Raw genomic sequence first — 20,542 nt, forward strand, 5'->3', positions numbered from 1 at the left:
GGCATGGGCACCGTGACGATTGGAGATCCTCTATTTGTTGCAGCCTTCATCCACCTTCGCAGTAGTTGTAACATTACACAATAGTTTCACCTCCATTGTGCAGTTATTCTCCGTCTGTTCTGCTGTTAGGGACTTCTTGAATCCTCATATATGAAGCCTCATATAAGAGCTAAGTGTTATTATTACTGATTTAGGTGTTAGAGATGTTGCTATTCTTTGTAGCGGGAACAGCACTCTGACAATATTCCTGCTTGAATTAGCTGCTAAGTCCTTAGTTCAAGTATTAAGTCTACACATATATTCTGTTGATTATTTATTATACTCAAGATCCCCAGTATCCTAAATTCTTTACCAAAAGAAATAAAGACTCCGTCAGTGCTCCAGACTTTAAATTTGACCTGGCAAGGAAAAGTGCAGGCCACGTGTAGATAAAAAAAGGGGGAAGACAAGAGAAAGGAAAAAAGAGTGTATATAAAGTCTGCTGCAGTTTCCACGGTAAACATCTGATGAAGTGAGCTGTAGCTCACGAAAGCTCATGCTCAAATAAATTGGTTAGTCTCTAAGGTGCCACAAGTACTCCTTTTCTTTTTGCGAATTATCAGATAATGTGGTTTTGTTAACAAGGTCTTTCAAAGAATTATTTATGCTTTTCGTAGATGACCTGTCAGAAGTGAGCTTTGTTAACAACTTGGGATCATTCAATAGTCATTTAAAAAAATCACTTATTTCACTAAATTTTTCCCCATACAAGAAATGTCAACAAAAGTTTATAATAATGTTGCCTGCAAATAGAGTACATACGGTGAATGATGGTTAGTTCCATGATCCATGGATTTCAGCCACCACTTCTGTTCTGCACCTGACAACTGCAAAAATAAAAAAACAAACAAAAAATATAAACAACTAGATTTTACCACCATGTATAATGTAATATCCCAAGATAGACCACTGGCCTTCATCCACCCTCATGGCAAAATTCCTTTTGATGTAAATGGTTTAACAGAAGCAGGACTGGAACTTACAAGTAATATTCTTGTAAATGATTCAAAAATTCAAGTGACTAACTTCTTGGTCTTGGCTATAGACTATGCCCTGGGAATTCTCAAATTCTAGTTCATAAAGGGGGCATTATCAGGTCAGATATTTTAATATCTCAAATCTATTTCTAATAGTTCTTTATTATTAAAACCAATACTACATTCAAATATATTTTCCCACTGCTTATTATATTTTGAATGTTTACATTTCACTCAGTTGGGATCATAAAATCAGGTTAGTCAGTTTCAACATTGGGTTCTCATGTGCTAATACACAGGGGTTCTCCAATTTTTTTCATAGTAGGTCACATCTTAATAGTGATATTAATGACATTTTCACATCTTGTGCATCCTATCCTTCATAAAAGCATGTACCATCTATTCTCCCATTCAAGATCATATAATATCTTTGTGGCAACTACAGCAATTACTTAGATAGAAAAGTAATATAAGGACAGATTTTATGTATTTGCAGCTGTCTTTAGTGCGATAAGTTTCTTGACCTTTTTGACAAAGATAATCTTACTGCCTTACGTACTTCATTTTGGGATGGATCTTCTGGCCCAGCCAAGTAGCATTCAGTGCAGGATGACGGGGAGGAATCAAGGGTGGTTTTAAGACACCCAGAGAACACCCAGAGAAAAGGAGGGGAAAAAAGCAGTGCACTGAGCCTGAGGATCCGGCCCTTAATCTTTTCCTCCCATCTACACAGTTTCTCTCACCTGGAAACAAGGGTGAGAGCTAGCTCTCTGTGGACCAATAGAAAGTGCTCTTTGGACCATCAAAATCCCCTTGACAAGTAAGGGAACCTCTGTGCCAGCACAATGAAGTAATATTTGCATTGCAAAGAGCACTGAAGAAAATTTAAAATAAAGAATAAAATGGTTTTAATTGAAATGAAAGTACAATACTATAATGAAAACTTTCTTAGGGGCCAGATCATACCCTTAGGATACATGCAGTGATAGGACACCTCTGTGCATAGAGCTATCCTTCCACACATAGAAGGTAAAGAGAACTACTCTCTCTTTCACCCAGGCTGTGAGGAAGCCTTTCTGTGGGTTGCGGGGGGGGGGGGTGGAATGAGGCGGGCTGAATTGATGTGCCTCTTCTCCCACCACTGCACAGAGAAACAGAGCCCCCTCTGCTATGGTAAACATCTTTAAAAAGGGGTTCCAGGCAGTATCCCTAACAACTCCAGTGGAGTCACACTGCCAGGCAGAGACCACGCATAACTCTTGATGGTGAGGGGAGGGCACAATTTAAAGGTGTGTGGGGCACATAATCTTGAAGGTGGGGGGCACATGATCACCCCATGTGTCACCTCTGGGCTGAGGAGCAGCAGCAGAGCCAGGAGCACTAGGGTAATGGTGAGCAAGCACCTCAGGGAGCATCTCATGGTAGCCGGGCTCTGCAGACAGGGGACAGCTCCAGGGTGCACTGCCAGCTGACACCAGGCTCCTTCGGGTGCAGCCCAGGCTGTGCTGCCTGCCCTGCCTGGGGAGCACCCAGCTGTGCAGAGGTGGCGGAGGTGGCCTGACGGAGGTGGCCAGTGTGGAGAGACAGGCGCCCAAGTGGGCTGGGCGACTTCCACCAGCTTCTGATCTGCCAGTTCCTGGCAGGAGGACAGTTTTCAAACTGTGGGGCATGCCCAGAGTTCAAAACACTCTGTGCTAAATGGAAGGCAGAAATGGGGGGATGGGGGGGGACATGACCCCATGTGCCCCTGCTCTCACACATCGCCTCTGCTGCCAGAGAACCAGAGCACAGCTGCAAGGTACCCAAAGTTGGTGAAGTCATAGAACCTTCTTGTGGATGACCCTGTGTCTCCAGAAGATCCTCCAAAACCATGTGGACCATGAAGGATCTGCAAAATTGGAGGGTAGGACTCACGAGTTTTTCTTCCTGGGGGCAAATCCCATCTTAATCCTAATGGAACAATTCTAAGGAAACTCCATGAGGGGACCCTGTTAACTTCCAATAAATAAAGAGTGATGTGATGTCTCAATGACACTGAAAAAAGGCAGTAACTGAGGTATGTCACCCTGAAGTCTTTTTTTAAAAATGATTCCCACAGAACAGCTAATTTCCTGATTACATAAACTATACTCTCTGCCCTACAGAGACTGATCACATCTGTCTATTGCTGGTTTTTCATATACTCCTCTCATTCAGATAATGATGTGATGTCCCCGTGTTGGAACACACATATACAAAATGACTATACAGTGTTACACCTCTGGCTGAACCATGAACAATGGAATATTTATGGTAATCTTTTCATAACATCTCCTTGCTGTTTTGGAGCTTGTGTTCTGTTATTAAGATTATTTTAACAGGCTGTTTTAAATTTAAATGTTTAAATGCAGTTTTAAAGGAGATTAAAACAAAACTGATTATTTCCTCTTTCAAGTAAACTTTTCCTTTTGCAGGCATTTTAAAAACTATTATGGGTTATATGTCAGTGAAAAATTAAGAGAAAAAACATTAACATTCTTATATTGGAAACACTTGCAACAAAGACAATTTCTGAGGTACAATGTATTTCATTACCTTTTCTATTTTGGTTAGGAGTGCCCATAGTTTTGTATAAGAGTCCACAGATGCTAAGTCACTATCATTGTTTGCACAGTAGAGAGCAGCTTCTTGGTAGCTCAGGTTTTTATCTGGCACAAACCAAAATTCAGCTCCATCAATAACAAGTGGCGGTCCATGAATTCCATCCACATCTGGGGAAGAAAGCCACACATATACACATGGCATTAATCCTGAAAAATAATTACACTCAGAAAAGGAAAGGGCTGGACAATCTGGGCCTGATGCTGAGAGGAGCTGTATTTACATCTCCCACTGAAATCAATGAGAGCTGAGTGTGTTGGCTGTGTGTCAGCATGATTTTCACTAACATCAGAAAGGATATATACTGAGAAACACTAGACAAAAGTAACTGCAATGTATGCAAAAACTAAATCTGTTTACCTGGTATATACCACTCTGGTGTCTTTGGGGTACTACCTGTTCAGGAGAGAAAGAAACAATCACTGATCTTGCATTCCTGATACACGTACTTCACTGACCAATGAGAGCTTTGCATGCATCAGACTTAAAAGTTATTTTTTTCTCTTTATTAGAAATGTGTAAGCACCAAAGCTCACACTAATAATAATGCTAATTCTCCCCACACATAGGCACTAAGATTTGGCATTTTCACTGAAAATTTCCAACAAGTCAAGGAAAGTTTTGTGTCTCCAAAAGCTATTTTTCTGACCAACTACAATAATTACAAGAAGCCAAGCCTACTAGATGCTAAAACTTCTAACTCCTCACAAAAACAAGTGGATCTGTGCAGAACCCACATGCCATCCTTTCTCCACCCTCACCAGAGAATCCCTTTTCTGTGTATTTTGCTACTCTGGAGACCCAAGTCAAATATCTTACAAGGAGATTAGAGGCCAAATTCAAGTCTGGAGGAATTAGCTATCCATGGGATTTTCTTTTGTTTATAAATACTGCTTATACATTTTAAATAAAGCACATAAATGCTGGAACTCCATGATCTATATCTCCTCACCACACTAAGGTATTTACATTCCCCATGGCACGTTTCTCACTCCAAGGGAACTTAAGGGATAGAAGCAAAGTTGGACCATAGAGAAGTGACACAAGGTCCTTCCCCCAGTAATAGTTTATTTGTGAGTGTTTTGTATGTTTACATTTCTATGAACAGAAGCCTATGAGACATGCAAGGGATTTCAGCCCCTTGCCTTGTGTACTGTTATGGCCAGTTGGGTAGAGGATGTGGTAAAGTACTGGTTGCCAAATTTATTGCGCTCATATCCTTCTTTTCACCAAGTACGAAAAAAAAGACACCCAACAACCAAAAATTGTGATCACACAATTTTAGAGAATATAATCCCAGCTGTTACTCATACTTCAACCTTACACTTCCTATATCAAGCACCCTTTCAAGTTGATAATAAACAGCAGTCCCAGTGTGACAGCCTCTCTCTTCCTATATATTTAAAATACACAAAGTTCAAGTCTCGCTCTCACATTCTAAGGACTCCAGGTCTCAAGATTATTGTAATGCCTTCTGAGATGTTTGTTTTAAAGTCAGAGATCCTGGGTTTACTGTTAATGATGACAAAGTGAAAGAAGTAATTGAAGACATTTTAAACAAAAAACAGGTGAGTTTAGATGAATAAACGGATGTAAATGCAGCTTACCTTTTGTTATCTGGCAAACCCATTCAAGTCTAGCATCACACTGAAAAGGTTTTAAGTAAAAATCCAATTGTCTGTCGTCATGGAAATGAAGTCTCCAAAAATACCTCCGTGGTATTCGAGTGGTCTGCATAAAAGTAGGGGGTTCGGAAACTGTGTTGGTATACTAGATACAAACTTCTGGAGCAATAAAACTGTTTATAAGATACCTTAGATATCCATGATGACAGTCATCTACCCTGTTGCCAATCCTTTGTAATTTTAACTGAATTTTTTAAAATGATAAAATATAGGTACATCTTCAAAAATAATCTCTGAACAACTAGAAATTATGAAGCAATCAGTTTAAAATTTATCCATTCACAGAAATCTCTTCTTGCAGCTCACTACAATACTATGTTGGGTTTTTTTTGCAATCCACAGATTTTATCTGTGTTTATCATAGAGTAATATTCACTGCCCCTTAAAGGATTCTCACATCTGCCCCGAAGGGACAATAATCTGAATTGGCCCAGAAACATGATTCTTCTGAGTATAATCAAGATAAAAAAGCTCCATGTCACCTCCTGGTTTCTACAATAAAGATAATGTTGTTTCCTGTAGTCTGACAGCACAGGATCAGATTCTTGTAATTCTGAAAACAACGGTTACAAAAGCCACAATGCCCACTTCACACTTGTTTAGGGATAGTCTTTCTTATCATCCAAAAATGTATTAGCCTAATATTTTAGATGAGAGGTTCTCGGGCGAAGGGCCATGGCTCCTGGAGGTTGCAAATAAGGGCAAGAGGGTAGTGACCACCATCCCCTTCAATGAATACTAAATGAGAAGGGGTTCTGGCTAAATGGGAGGGCACGTCCCACCATGATCGCAAAACAGGAAACCAGGTAATTGTATGGAAAAGGTTGAGAAGTACTGTTTTAGCAGTCATACCATAAGGTTAGAGTTACATAGTAATGAGGCATTTATGAATATAATAGAACCACACCAGTCTGGATTATTGACTGGGAGGCCCATAATTACAGTATTTTGCCAAGTTGCTCTGTATGCTACATATTATGACAGTAGTATTTTAATAAAAGTAAAGAAGTGTTGGTGAAGGAAGCCCTCACTATATGTTGTTAGTAAATATTTACTCAGCAGTGGAGGTAAAACTGCTGTTTTTTGTGAAAATTAGCAGGTTTTTGAATTAACAAAAAGAAAAGTAGCATCTTTCTGATGTATACAGTTATAAATTTACAGCAGCAGACCACGTTTAATGTACAAAAAACTTAAAGGTATAAAGTAAATATACTGTAAATAAAAGTGTCACATAAATATATTTTTATTATTATTATTAAAATCTTGCAACATACCTTTAAAGCAGCACAGTCTCTAATGTCATAGACATCTCTTTGGAAATCATGTGACATAACAGTAGTTTCCTACAGAAAGCGGAGGGATGGTAGAACTGTGATTTATTATTATTTGTATCGAAGTGGTGCCTAGGGGCCCCAGTCATGATTCGGTCCCTTTGTGTTGGGCACTGTCCTAATAGAATAAAAGGCGGTACCTGCCCCAAACAGCTTTCAATCTATGGCTCTGATTCTGCAAAGATATGTGTACATACAGTACTTAACTTTATACTAGGGCTGTCGATTAATCGCAGTTAATTGACGCGATTAACTCAAAAAAATTAATCACAATTAATCACAGTTTTAATCGCATTGTTAAATAATAGAATACCAATTGAAAATTATTAAATATTTTTGGATTTTTTCTACATTTTCAAATATATTGATTTCAAATACAACACAGAATACAAAGTGTACACTGCTCACTTTATATTATTATTTTTGATTACAAATATTTTCACTGTAAAAATGATAAACATAAGAAATAGTATTTTCCAATTCATCTCATACAAGTACTGTCATGCAATCTCTTTATTGTGAAAGTGCAACTTACAAATGTAGATTTTTTTGTTACATAACTGCACTCAAAACCAAAACAATGCAAAACTTTAGAGCCTACAAGTCCACTCAGTCCTATGTCTCATTCAACCAGTCACTAAGACAAAAAAGTTTGTTTACATTTATGGGAGATAATGCTGCCCACTTCTTATTTACAATGTCACCAGAAAGTGAGAACAGGCATTCGCATGGCACTTTTGTAGCAAGCATTGCAAGGTATTTATGTGTCAGATATGCTAAACGTTCATATGCCCCTTCATGCTTCGGCCACCATTCCAGGGATATGCTTCCATGTTGATGAAGCTAGTTAAAAAAAATAATACGTTAATTAAATTTGTGACTGAACTCCTTGGTGGAGAAATGTAGGTCTCCGGCTCTAGTTTACCTGCATTCTGCCATATATTTTGTGTTATAGTAGTCTCGGATGATGACTCAGCCTGTTATTCATTTTAAGAACACTTTCACTGCAGATTTGACAAAAACGCAAAGAAGGTACCAATGTGAGATTTCTAAAGATAGCTACAGGACTCAACCCAAGGTTTAAGAATCTGAAGTGCTGTCTAAAATATGAGAGGGACGAGATGTGGAGCATGCTTTCAGAAGTCTTAAAAGAGCAACACTCTGATGTGAAAACCACAGAACCTGAACCACCAAAAAAGAAAATCAACCTTCTGCTAGTGGCATCTGACTCAGATGATGAAAATGAACATGCATTGGTCTGCACTGCTTTGGATTGTTATCAAGCAGAACCCATCACCAGCATGAACGCATGTCCTCTGGAATGGTGGTTGAAGCATGAAGGAATATATGAATCTTTAGCACATCTGGCATGTAAATATCTTGCGATGCCAGCTACAACATTGCTATGACAACACCTGTTCTCATTTTCTGATGAAATTTTGAATAAGCATTATCTTCTGCAAATGTAAACAATCTTGTTTGTCTGAGCAATTGGCTGAACAAGAAATAGGACTGAGTAGACTTGTAGGTTCTAAAGTTTGATATTGTTTTATTTTTAATGCAGTTTTTTTATATAATTCTACATTTGTACATTCAACTTTCATGATAAAGAGACTGCACTACAGTACTTGTATGAAGTTAATTGAAAAATACTATTTCTTTTGTTTTTTACAGTGCAAATATTTGTAATAAAAATAAATATAAAATGAGCACTGTACACTTTGTATTCTGTGTTGTAATTGAAAATCAATATATTTGAAAATGTAGAAAACATCCAAAAATATTTAAATAAACGGTATTCTATTATTGTTTAACAGTGTGCTTAATCGCGATTAATTTTTTTAATCACACAATCACAATTAATTTTTAATTGATTGACAGCCCTACTTTAAACACATACACCAACTTGAAAGTGAGACAGACGTTTTCTGGAGAAGTCTGGACAAACCAAGGATATGAGGTTGAGAAACTGAAGTACATGTTGGGAAATAAAGATACCTTGTTCTGCCCAGCAGCATTTGGATCCTTATTACATTTAAATATTTTGACAGAAATACAGTATAAAGGCCGATTATTATTTTTGAGATTATTTTTAATTGACAAAGTCTCCTAAGTGCAAAGTTTTACATAAGCGTTTTTCTATATTCTTCATGTGCCATAGAATAAAATTAATCTAAAATATCAGTCACCTGATTATATTTTCAACCCAACCTAAATTCAAACAAATCTTAATATGATAATATTTTCTGGATAAAGATGAATGTAACTTACTGGATTATTATCACTCCACTGCCAGGTTCCTAGAGAATCTGGATTCCTCTTATTGAGTCCCACCCAGACCCATCGGTCATTACTGTAAATATACATAAAAGAGAAACCTCAAAGCGAGTGTATGTTCATTCTAGCACATTAAATAAAAAGACTAATGAGTCATTTTAAAAGCCTTCCTTTAAATACCAAACTTTTGAGACAAGTACAAAAATATAAGTATTGCGTCTAATTCTGCAAACCGTTCACTTTGTCTAGGAAGTCCAGTATGAATTACTAGTATTGTATCCCAGTTTAACCGGCCTCTGATAGTACGTATCAATTAAGGAAACCAATATTAATTTGGAGTCCCGTTACCTGGGATAGAGGATTTCCAGATCTAATATTTAAAGCAAAAGTAGCATAGATGAAACAAGCTAAGAGAAAGGGATTTGCGTTTTCTCTCTTCTCTTAAGTTCTGATTCAGCAAAGCACTTAGGCACATGTTTACTCCCCACCAACTTCAATGAACTTACAAATGCAGGGCTGTCTTTTTTATTTTTGTTTTTCATTTTTTAGGAGTGAGGTAATTAAAACTTAAAATTCTCAGCTCCATTTCAAGAGAAAGGTTGTCACTATAAAAGGGGATTTCAATGCATATACTCAAAACTGCAGTAATACCGTTGGCCTCTTTACTATTGATTAGGACTTTAAGGGCACTGTGACAGAATGGGAAATATCTGGGTCAGACTGTGAACTCCATTTGTATTGTAAGCTCTATTTTGGTTTAGGACATCCATTTTGTTCTATGTGCTGAACGCATGTCCAGCCTTGCCAAAGCAAGGTTATGAAGTGTTCTCGTCAGTTACGCTGCCTAGGGAACAGCACTTGATACCTTGATGACTTCTCAGAGATCATCCTTCAACAAGACAACAACCTAGGGCCACCGACTCTGATTGTCTCTAAACTACCAGTCCATTCCCATGAAAAAATGGATGATTTACACAGACCCTGGAGGGGGAAAAAGGGAAAAGCATCACAGTACAGCACGTGGCAAAAAGGAAGCGAGACTGTATTTAAGGAGTGCTTTTCTGGGAAAGGATCTGTCCATCGCCACATGCGAAAAGACTGGATTGGAGAGAGAGAGAGAGGAGGCAGGAGGGACTCTGCCTAGCCTGAAATGTTGACTAGACCATGGACTTACAGAAGAGATGAGCTCAAACTAGGCAAGGGAGCATCTCAGGACTTTTTAAAAATTTATTTGCAAAGATCTGTATCTCTTGAGTGCTTTTTAAGAGGAAAGTGATTGCGACTAAGAAATTATTTTGCTACGCCTGTGTTCCTTGCCTTACTGGCCTTGAAGGGGTTAATGTAGAAGCCAGAGTGCCCACAGCCGAGGTGGAACTCTCAGGGAGCAGAAGTAAACAGCTGGGGTTGGGAGATCTGAGGCACTGACTCCAGCGTCTGGGATGGCTGGATTGCTGAGTCCCATGTCCCAAGGAAGGGCTCAGACAAGAGGTATGAGTCTGAGAGTGTGCTCTAGAGACCCAGAGCTAGAAGCAGTGACTCAGCTCAGAAACATGTGGGACCTAGGCTAGAATTTGAGTCCATTTAAAATAGACTGGTGACTGTCTAGAAAAGAAGTGGGACAACCTGTAACAGGAATAACTAATTCGAATATAGTAAAGATACTAATTTCCAAGACCATCCATTTCTATTTGTCCTCCAATTCTTTTTACGGAAATTCTTGGTCATATTTTTATTTAATTTATAGACATACACCAAATCCTGTGTTGACTTACAATCCATGTAGCCTACTGAAGTCAGTGAGGGCACTTTGGGTGTTAAACCATCACAGATTCTGGCCTATAGATGCAGGTATTGTACAGAACGAGAGATTTTAAAATTCTACATTCTAGATCATCATTTAGGGCCAAATCTTGGCTCTTATTCCAGTGACCAGATCTTCTGGGTTTAAGTCTGCTTTGCCCTAGAGGAAATGGCACTTAATGCCCTGAAGAAGGAGAGCCAGCAATTCCACATAGATAGGGCTGATCCAAAATTCTCTGAAGTCAGTGGGAAGACTCCTATTGACTTCAGATCCAAAAGAGGTATTACTCATTTTGTTTACTGGGATTTTGATTAGTAGGATAGATGTTTTACTTAAAAAATAATCCTTTCATGGCAAACATTTTGCAATTAACCTTCTTCATATACCAGTGGAATATAAACTTACCATGTTCAATATTTTCTGCTCTTCTATAGTGATCGGAATGAAATTTGTACAAGCATAGACTCTAAAGAACTTAGAATGCCCTGTGTCAGTCCCCAGCAAACCACTCAGAAACAGGTATTTACATTTATCTAACAGCTGAATTGCTTCTGACATTCTGCTTTCAGGATTTTGTTCTTCTACAATTGTCCGTCCCTGCACAGTTAATCAAGCACCGCTTAACTCTCTCTCTCTGAGACACAACCCAAAGCTGAGAGTGGCATAAGGAATCACCACAGACACACATACCGACTAATGACCCTAAAACACTTATTTCAGAAGGATTTGCAATAATTACTTGAGGGAACAGAGCAATTTTCAAAATCTTTCAGCTTTGATGCTACCACCTATTTCTTAAACAGATGTCAGGTCAAGAGTTTCCCCGCTTTATTTCCCAATTTGTAATAAAGACTTTTATTGATTATGTAATAAAGACTTTTCAGCTGATGTGGCACTTATAATATTAATTCATAGTTTGGCTTCTTTGTGAGAGTTCAAATAAGTCATGAGACTTATTCAGCAATTGATCCACTATTTTTGATAGCACTCAGGCTCAAGTAAAGCCTTTTAGTACTCTAAGTTGAGTGCACTCGCACTTCACTATGAAGTAAATTTAGAAGGCATCCCATGCCAAAGTAACACTGGAATACAGCGGTTAATTAAGACTCCATCTGCACTGCAACTATGATAGCATCAGGGAACCTTGTTATAACACTGTAGTTCCCTGCTCCAGTTACAACATGGTTAAAAGTTGTATTGTAGATTACACCTAAATATGTTCTAGTTTAAATCCTTGAGTAGTCTAGGTTTTGGGGTGGTTACAGTTAGATCATCACATAGTGTTGTACCACAGATGGAACCTAAAATGGATTCAATCTATGCTTTACCATGGACTCAAATTTGATTGAGTTTTGAGGATTGTAAATTTCCATCATCTGCTGTTTCCGTGCTGAAGGCTTTCCATTCAGATGAGGAGTACTCACACAGAATTAGAACTTGGTAAACGCTACGAAGTGTGGTATGGTCTTTTTTACTACTTGATGTAAATACTCTATGGATCACTGACAATACTGCAACAGAGGTAGGCATTTTACACTTTTCAAAGATTGTTCTGAAAGGAAAAAAATTGTAACTCAGGAAATAAAAGTTCAAAATGCTTGAAAAGGGATTTTTTGTCCCTTAATCTTAGCCATATGTCAGCTCAGACACAGGATTCAAAGCATGAGTGATGTCACCTGTTAATTTAACCTATAACATAAGCTAGAAATTAAAAGACAGGGAAAAACTAACAAAAATGGCTATGGCCCTTTTGGGCCAGAGCCACAACTCTGTTACCTGAAAAAGTTTATGATCAGTTCTTAAAAGTTATTTCAGAACATGGTGACTTCCTCGGTTTAGATGGGGACTAATGGTACTACCTGGAAACTGTGGGTGTGTTTTGAGGTCTAGAGGCTCATATTTGGGTAGAAGTCTGGGAACACCTCATTTGGATGTATCTCTCCTCTTCCTGGGTGGAACGGTGCCAAAGGGGAAGGCAGAATCTAGTCCTTAGCCTCCATCATTCCACTGCATGGGTGCGTGCTCAAGCAGGGCTGGTGATAATGCTGATCAGCTAGGGGCCAAGGCTACCCTTTCTTACAAGACATTCTGAAATCTATGGGAACAACAGAGACCCATTCCTCAGATCTCAGCCTATCCCTGCTCCTCCTTCCAAGGCCTCCTGAAACAACATAAGCATGGCTTTTGTCTATACCTTGCTGCCATCACCCAATAGTGCTCTTCCCAAAGTGTGGAAAAGCTGTCTCAGGGGAGTTAATGTCCTCAGGCCAGCAGCAAGTTATGATGATTTTTGTACTTTAACTTATGTTGCCTGAAAAGTGCACATGCTGTGTTAGTGGATGTTTGACTCTTCCTCTGACCATGCCCTGAGCTCTGTGGAGCCCTTCTTTGACACAAAGTACAGAAGTAGAATTACAGTTGAAGAATACCACAGGTAGCTGGTCTTCCTCTCACACCCTACCACAGCTGAAAGTACCACACAACACTTGGGAGGTGGATGTTTAATACAATTGTATTGCTCTGGTAAAGTCATTTATTTTGCTAGATATTTTGATTGCTATGGAAAATAAAATATTGAAACTGAAACCAATCAATATTGGACCATAGAAGTAATCTTGTATTCCTTGATGAACTGATTCAGGAATAATTTTTTCAAATATAAAATCCTGGAATGTGGGAAGTTTGATTAAAAACTGCTAGAGCTGAGTGAATAACTGATTTTTTGGTTTGGTGGCCAAAATGGATTTTTTTGTTTTTTCTCACTGAGACAAAAAAAACTGACAAAAAATTGTTTAGGTCAAACAAGTCAACATGGTCTAAACAAAATTAGTTCTTAATTGAAATGTCAACCTAGTCTGTTTACAAAAATGTCAAAATGAGCTGTTTTGATTTTTTTAAAATAATGAATCCTCATTTTTTATTCATCCAAAAGTGCACTTTTCAGCAAATTCATTATTTGCCAGAAATATTGCCCAGTTTTACCACTAATCTTAAGAATTGTTTTGAAAAATGTACACCCTGCTGACACTGGCTGGCATCACCATGTAACGTGAAAATTTTTTTAAGATCCATTTAAAAAATCTGTTTTAGAACATAGGAACAGGGTCCTTATAGTTGATCTAGTCAATATCTCTTGAACTAGTTCAATTGTTTCTTGCAAACCCACGTACATATTAATAGAACTTTCCAGATTCAAATCAAATGATGAAGCAGATTTGTGTACATAGTACACGTGAAGGCAAACTGGGAGCAGTAAATTGGTTCCTTTCCAATTGGCACAGCATTTTTAAATTAAGAGACGTAACAAAACCCAAACTGCCACTCCCTATAACACCTCCAGAACTCCACTTCATTGCTAAGAATAAAACTGAAAAAACACACACACACACACAATACTTTCATTCCTTTGAAATTTGCTCAACTGGATCTGCTACACCCATACTTCAAACTAGCTACCACATTCCTGGTACAGCAAAGAAACTTTCGTCCTTATTTCATTCAGGCAGGAAAAGGGTGGCATGCTGTACTTTACTTTCAACTAACAGACACTTGACATAATCAGAACACTTCTGCGTCTTCTTTGCCTCCAAGGTAAAAATCTAAGAAAACAGCAAATTGGACTAAGTTAGCTGCTCTCTCTCTCTGTTGCCAAATGGAGAAGAAAACTATCTTTTGCTCACATTTGAAAACAAACACCTAACAATGAGTCATGGGAGGGAATGGTGACGGAAGATTCAGAGGTGCTGCTTCTTCCGTGAGCTAAAATTAGTCTACTGTATTACCAGTTTTGGGCAGAGAATGTGACTAAATAAATCCAGGGAAGACATTCCATAAACTGTGCAGTACTGCACCCTGACAATCATCTAGGGTTTTGTTGTTGAAACAACTTGCTGTTTGTTTTCTATTCTCATTTCCCCAAATATCTTATCTTGTTTTAAGAGAGGCTACATATCTCCCCGATCTCTGAAATCACTAGCTCTACATAATTAAAAAATGCAAAGCACAGTGTAAACTAATAGTACTGTGTAAATGTATTTAAAGAATAATAATTTTAATGTGCCAGGCTCTGGAGGCAATATTAACCACGTAACATCTCTTTAGTGGAAGTTAATGATCTCAAGACATGAGTGATTCACTCCTGCACTCTCACCAACATTCTCTCCATGTTTTGGGCTATTGTTGTATGCATTCTGTTATTGCTGCTTTGTTTGATTACACAGTCAGTTTATACTGTGCTTACTGTATTAGGGCCAATTTAAATTCCACTGTGGCCAAGTAAAAGACCCTAAATGACATCCAAGACAGGAGTAATCAAATACCTTAAATCACGAAAGAGCATTTTAAGCAGTATTGTACCATTGGATACGACAGCTGTCAAGGCATGACTGGGACTACGGAATGAAAGACTACATGCAGACAGATGCATTGAAATAGATCTGGAACCCCACGAAGACCTTCCTGGAGAAGCCGATACAGACTGGTCAATGTGGCGATGCCTGAACCACCTGAGCATACAGACTGGCGGATCAAAGACTAATATGCTCAAATGGGGCTAATCTAATTACACAAATATATGCGGTGAGATGAGGTGCAGACCATGGAGCGCCTGCTCATTTGCCAACTCTTTGGGGAGATCTGTATAAAGGAGGACCTCGCTGCAGTGATGGAAAGAGCCATTGCTTGTGCACGGTTCTGGAAAAACATCTAGTTTGCGACAAGAATACGAGGAGGAAGAGGAGAAGAGGAGGGAAATGGATCCAGCCCTTACTCTGTCGAGCTACATTTGAGATTCCTTACATATGACATATGCAGTATCTAGCATTATAACATTTCCAGAATCTTTAGAAATTGTAAATCTTCATCTCCTGACTCCTAACAAAATAAACATGGCCATTAGTTGTAATTAATATTGGATAGGTACTGGCAAGCTCAGTGGGGAAACAAAATATAATGATTCCTTAAACATATTTCATAGTGAATTGGGTATAGAGAAACAAAACTTATATTTGCAACATGACAAAGTAAAATTAGAATAGATTTACTACATCTACATTCAACAAAGTTGCATAGTATATTTTATATGAGGGACATTAGTAAGTCACTTTAATAAAGAAGTTACAAGTGCCTTTTTCTGGGCTGTTCAATCTATGTATAGAGTATGTGGGTTTGTTGTTGTCTTGTATTAGTGTAAACAATGGCTGGGTCCTTTTCATAATTTGTGGATTTCCAAACAAAACAAATTGGATATTCAGTTATGCCACTGACTTTCAATTTTTAAAATGTATTACAAGAGACTGTACATTGGGAGCTATTAAATGCTCTTGCTTTTGTTTGTGGATAAAAATGTAAAGTTAAGTGAGGCTGGCTGCAACAACAAATTCAAGCTGGCAAGGGTTCTGCAAGGCTAAACTGTCAATCAAAAACCTTATTACACATAGATCTGACATCATACCCACGCAAAATAAGGCTTTTCAGAGACAGCTTCTTTGACAAAAATCCAAGACTCACAATTTATGTAACATTTAATTTCTTGATGTCAGAGAACTCAATGCACTCATCTAATGTCTATACAGGGTATCCCAGTTATGCCAAATGGATTCTGTGCCAAACAGATTGCTAGATAGCACATTATTCATTGATTAAATTAATTAAAAACAGAACTTTTATTTAGGCAGAGAGCATCTTGTGCACAAAAATAAAGCTCACTTTAAAATATTTAATAACCAGCCATTCCTAGAGTAAGTTTTTTCTTCAAGTCAACTGGAATACAGCAATCAAGAACAGACAGCAACTGTCACTATGCCAAAATTCAGCAGAAAGAAGCAATCATTTTACTATAACAATGTAGATTTAAAGTGTTTGAAAAGAGAAGATGGAAAGCAAACATCTCTGCTTTGCCTCATTATTCCTGTAGCACCCAGAAAACTTTGGCCAACTTGTGTTCCCTTTATACTCTCCAGAGAAACGGTATTATGTTCAGCAGATTGATGGTCATGGGCTCTTCTTAGAGTAGTTAATAATTGCCTAAGCAGTCTCTGAGATGTTTCTAATGGGCAAGCCCCTGGACTTGAGTTCAATGAAGTTTTGGATCTATATTTATTACAGTACTACCCCATGTACTGGGGACATAACAGACACAAAGGGTGAAATACTGATCCTACTGAAGTCAATGGGTGTTTTGCCTTGACTTCAATGGGACCAGGATTTCACCCAAAATCTTGTCACCAATACCACAATGAAAATGATGACAATGAAAACATATTACTGCCTCATTTTTTAAAAAAGTCGCCCATTCCATTCTAGTGGCAAAGCAGAATCTTACAAGGTTAATTTAACTAACAGAATCTCTACTGCTTTGCAATAAGAAGTAAATGGGTGCCGAGACTGATGAACTATCATGCAAAGAAGAGGCAATTAAATATGCTACAGAACAATTAAGTATTGCTATTATACAACAAACACAGACAGGAAAAATACAATTTTCTACTTCATTAAGAGCTTTTCAAAGAGCTGCACTGTCTCCTTCTTGACTATCTAGTGACATCCACTTTAGGGACATGTCTAGGATGAATGGTGTAAGTGATCCAGGACAGTCCTAAAAAGTAATTAGTTCTTCATTGGAATGACTTATTTGGAAAAAAGGTTTACAACTGTCATAAAACTAAAGTAATCTGGAATCAAGCCTGTTTCTTTTAAGGCTAAATTTGGCCAATTGTTAGAGCTTTCAATTTCATTTTTGAGGGGACTTTGACTGGTTGAAGATTTTCTCTTGATGAATAATCTGGGTTGAAACACAGCCTAAAACAAAATCAGATTTCACCTACTAAATCAGAAACTTCAGGATTCTCATTTACAAAGGTAAAACCTTCAACATCCATCACAGTTATTCAAATGACAAATACACAAAAGATGCAGCGTTTCTCAGACTTAAACACGGGGTTAGACTACAGTCTCAGCAGTGTGTAACTGAAATCACCATATCATCATGGCATTTCTAGATTGTTACCTGATCATGTCTCTTAGTATAGAATGGAGTTCCTTCATTTCTGCAATATCAGTGAAACTAGGAAGATGACCTCCTAGTGCTTCACAGAATCTTTCTGCCTCTTCCCATGTCCTGGTTCTCAGCACTCTTTCACTATGAAAGAACTTCACAAAAACACCAAAGTGACAGCATGACTCAGTGACAGCCCTGTTTAGTCTCTGCTAATCTACTCAAATGTGGGCATTATTTGTAGGAACAAATTATTTCTTTCAAGGGGAAGAAGGTGGCAAGGTTGATTTTAAACTTTTTTTTTAAATCATTCTTTTTCCCCAGTTTTATTTGCAGGAATGGCTGGATTCTCTGGATTTTTTAGTTCAATTTTTGTTAGTCTACACTCAGCTCGACGGTATTTCTCCTCTTGTCTGTATGTACCACAATAATTTTTGAAAACTGCATCTGGTAAATTCCAAAACGCCAAGGAATGTTCTACATATGAAAAGACAAAACTGTATGGATTTTGGTGAAAATCTGAAAAGCCTGATTTTCACTAAAATCAGGCCAACAAAATGTCCATTTTGTGCTACAGGCAGAGGAAGCTCTCAGATACCCTCTACTGCTGCCGACGCATTTCACAGGCAGCACTCACCAGAGCATTGCACATTTCCTTTTTTATGTAAGCCAACCTATATTCCCAACTTCATCCCTTACCCCCACCACTATGGCCAGCCTACTCCCACTTAGGCACTCGGCCCCACTCTGGCCAGCTGGGATCCTCCCCTACTCCCCACTCTCACCAACCCCTCCTCCCAGCTCTATCCAACCTCCCAGCAGGGACTCCATTCACACTTACGAAGTTGGATACCCAAAGCTCAGCCTACCTGAGCAACAAAATGTGTGATCTCTAGTTTACTATCTGTCTAAAGTTTGTACGGCATCCCAAACACTGAATGCAGAAATTAGGAGGTATAAATCAAATAAGCCATTCATTTTAACGGGATTTGATTCTAAGCAATTCCATTAGGATTTTTAAATGGAAAAAGAAGTGTGCTTCTAAATTCAAGATCAATGAAGCCATTCCAGCCAACAGCTAATTGACTCAGAAAGCTATCTTAAAATAGCAAATACAACTTCAACATTTGGCTATACTCTTTGGTGGATGAGAGCTACATATTCCCGTAGCCAGAATTAAAAGTCAAATCTCCTCATTTATGGCCTCTGACGGTACACAAGGTGATGTGAGAGGGGAGAAGCTGCAAGGTGCCAAGTGCCTTCTTTGTGCCTCTGTACAACAGCCATGCACAGTCAGGCTGGAGGAAAGACATTCCTTGTTAGTGCCACCAACAGCACTAGCCTCCTGAAAGGAGACAAGGCAATGGCAGAGCTATGCCACAACTTCCTTGCACTGGACAGCAGTGCTGGCCTGGCATGGAGGGGAGTGCATGCTGCACCTTTCAAAGGATGGTAGAGTTGCTGCTCCAGTGTGCACTGCCTAAGAGCCTTTGGAGGAATTCTGCCCGAGTCAGCAAGAATTCTTCCTTGGGCTCCTGGTGCAGTGTGGCCTCTCTGAAACTCCCCGCACTACAGCTTAAAGCCACAAACTGGCCATTAACACGTAAATACAGACAGCTGAAAGAGAGTTCCATAATAAATAAGGCACTTAATAGGAAAAATGTATTACCTTATAGCAGGCAAGGCCTGATCCATTTTGCCACCCAGGAGGACAAGGGTCAGTTGGCTTAGGAAGTACTTCTGGCTGCCTGGGAGGCCCAGTATAGTTCTTGCAGATAGATAAGGCTGTAAAGGTTTTACAGTCCTTGGCCTCCCATTTTCCAAGAGATTTCCCACTTGACATTGCTACACATCCTCCAGGAAATGCTAAGATTTTAATAAACAAACACAACATTTAAAATCTCCTTGCTGGTTTTCAGAAAGTCCACCAGTTTCTGAATTACTGTCGTGCCATTCTTGTGAGACTATAAATGCAATTTATCACAATTATTTATTTTAGTTTTCTTAACTGTTAAAGATTTTACCTGGCTGTAAGGAATTCCAGTTTGCATACATCACAGCTTCATTTTTTCTCCCATCTGCATCACCCCAGGTATACTTTCCTGAACGGTTGATATCTTGCAAGCCTATCCAGAAATATTTTTCTTTGCCTTTACTGTATTTTCCAATCAAACTGTTTATAAATTCTTGCTCAAACCTGTAACAGTCACAATTTATTTCAAAAAGATATTACAAGGACATTTGTAACTATCAAATCAATTTGAAAATGAAGGGATATTCTCTTCTCTATGCAGATGGGTAAGTCCAAATGGTTATAAGAGGTGGTTGATGCATTCTGTACATTAAGATCATTTAATTTCTAAATATGCAAATTTGAATTGCCTACAAAACACTAACACCTGATAATGGCTAGGCAGGTGGTAAGCTGAGACTACTGCCTACCATGCATATCATTCTTGTTTTAATGTTACCTTGTCCTCCCACCACCAACTGTTGCTGTGCCATATAAACCTAGCTTATGAGCTCTTTAGGATAGGAATTGTTTTCTTATTACTTGTCTATACTGTGCTTACCACCACAGTCCTTGATTGGAGCCTCTAGCATCTACTGTAGTACAAATTAATAAATAAATGAATAATAATCATAAAAGATACAGGGCTGTACCTGTTCATTATTGTAAGATTGCACTGAGCTCCAAAGGATACTTTATTGTTATGAATCTTGTAACAGAAGTCTCCATGTCTCTTCCATCCCTAAAAGTTTAGAGAATGAAACATTTATATTTTTATAGACAAGTT

At 38.4% G+C, this 20,542-nt stretch overlaps 1 protein-coding gene across 1 annotated transcript in view; it reads right to left on the minus strand.

The window, feature by feature from the left end:
• LY75 (lymphocyte antigen 75) overlaps window positions 1–20,542 on the minus strand; it is an 84,541-nt gene that overhangs the window by 41,976 nt on the left and 22,023 nt on the right. The window contains 10 exon segments of the mRNA XM_048870232.2: window positions 802–866; window positions 3,591–3,766; window positions 4,017–4,052; window positions 5,264–5,387; window positions 6,616–6,684; window positions 8,944–9,025; window positions 17,757–17,899; window positions 19,414–19,610; window positions 19,769–19,941; window positions 20,409–20,497. Coding sequence (XP_048726189.1) covers window positions 802–866; window positions 3,591–3,766; window positions 4,017–4,052; window positions 5,264–5,387; window positions 6,616–6,684; window positions 8,944–9,025; window positions 17,757–17,899; window positions 19,414–19,610; window positions 19,769–19,941; window positions 20,409–20,497 — 1,154 coding nt within the window.

Source organism: Caretta caretta, chromosome 11 (genome assembly GCF_965140235.1).
Source record: "Caretta caretta isolate rCarCar2 chromosome 11, rCarCar1.hap1, whole genome shotgun sequence".
NCBI lineage: Eukaryota > Metazoa > Chordata > Testudines > Cheloniidae > Caretta > Caretta caretta.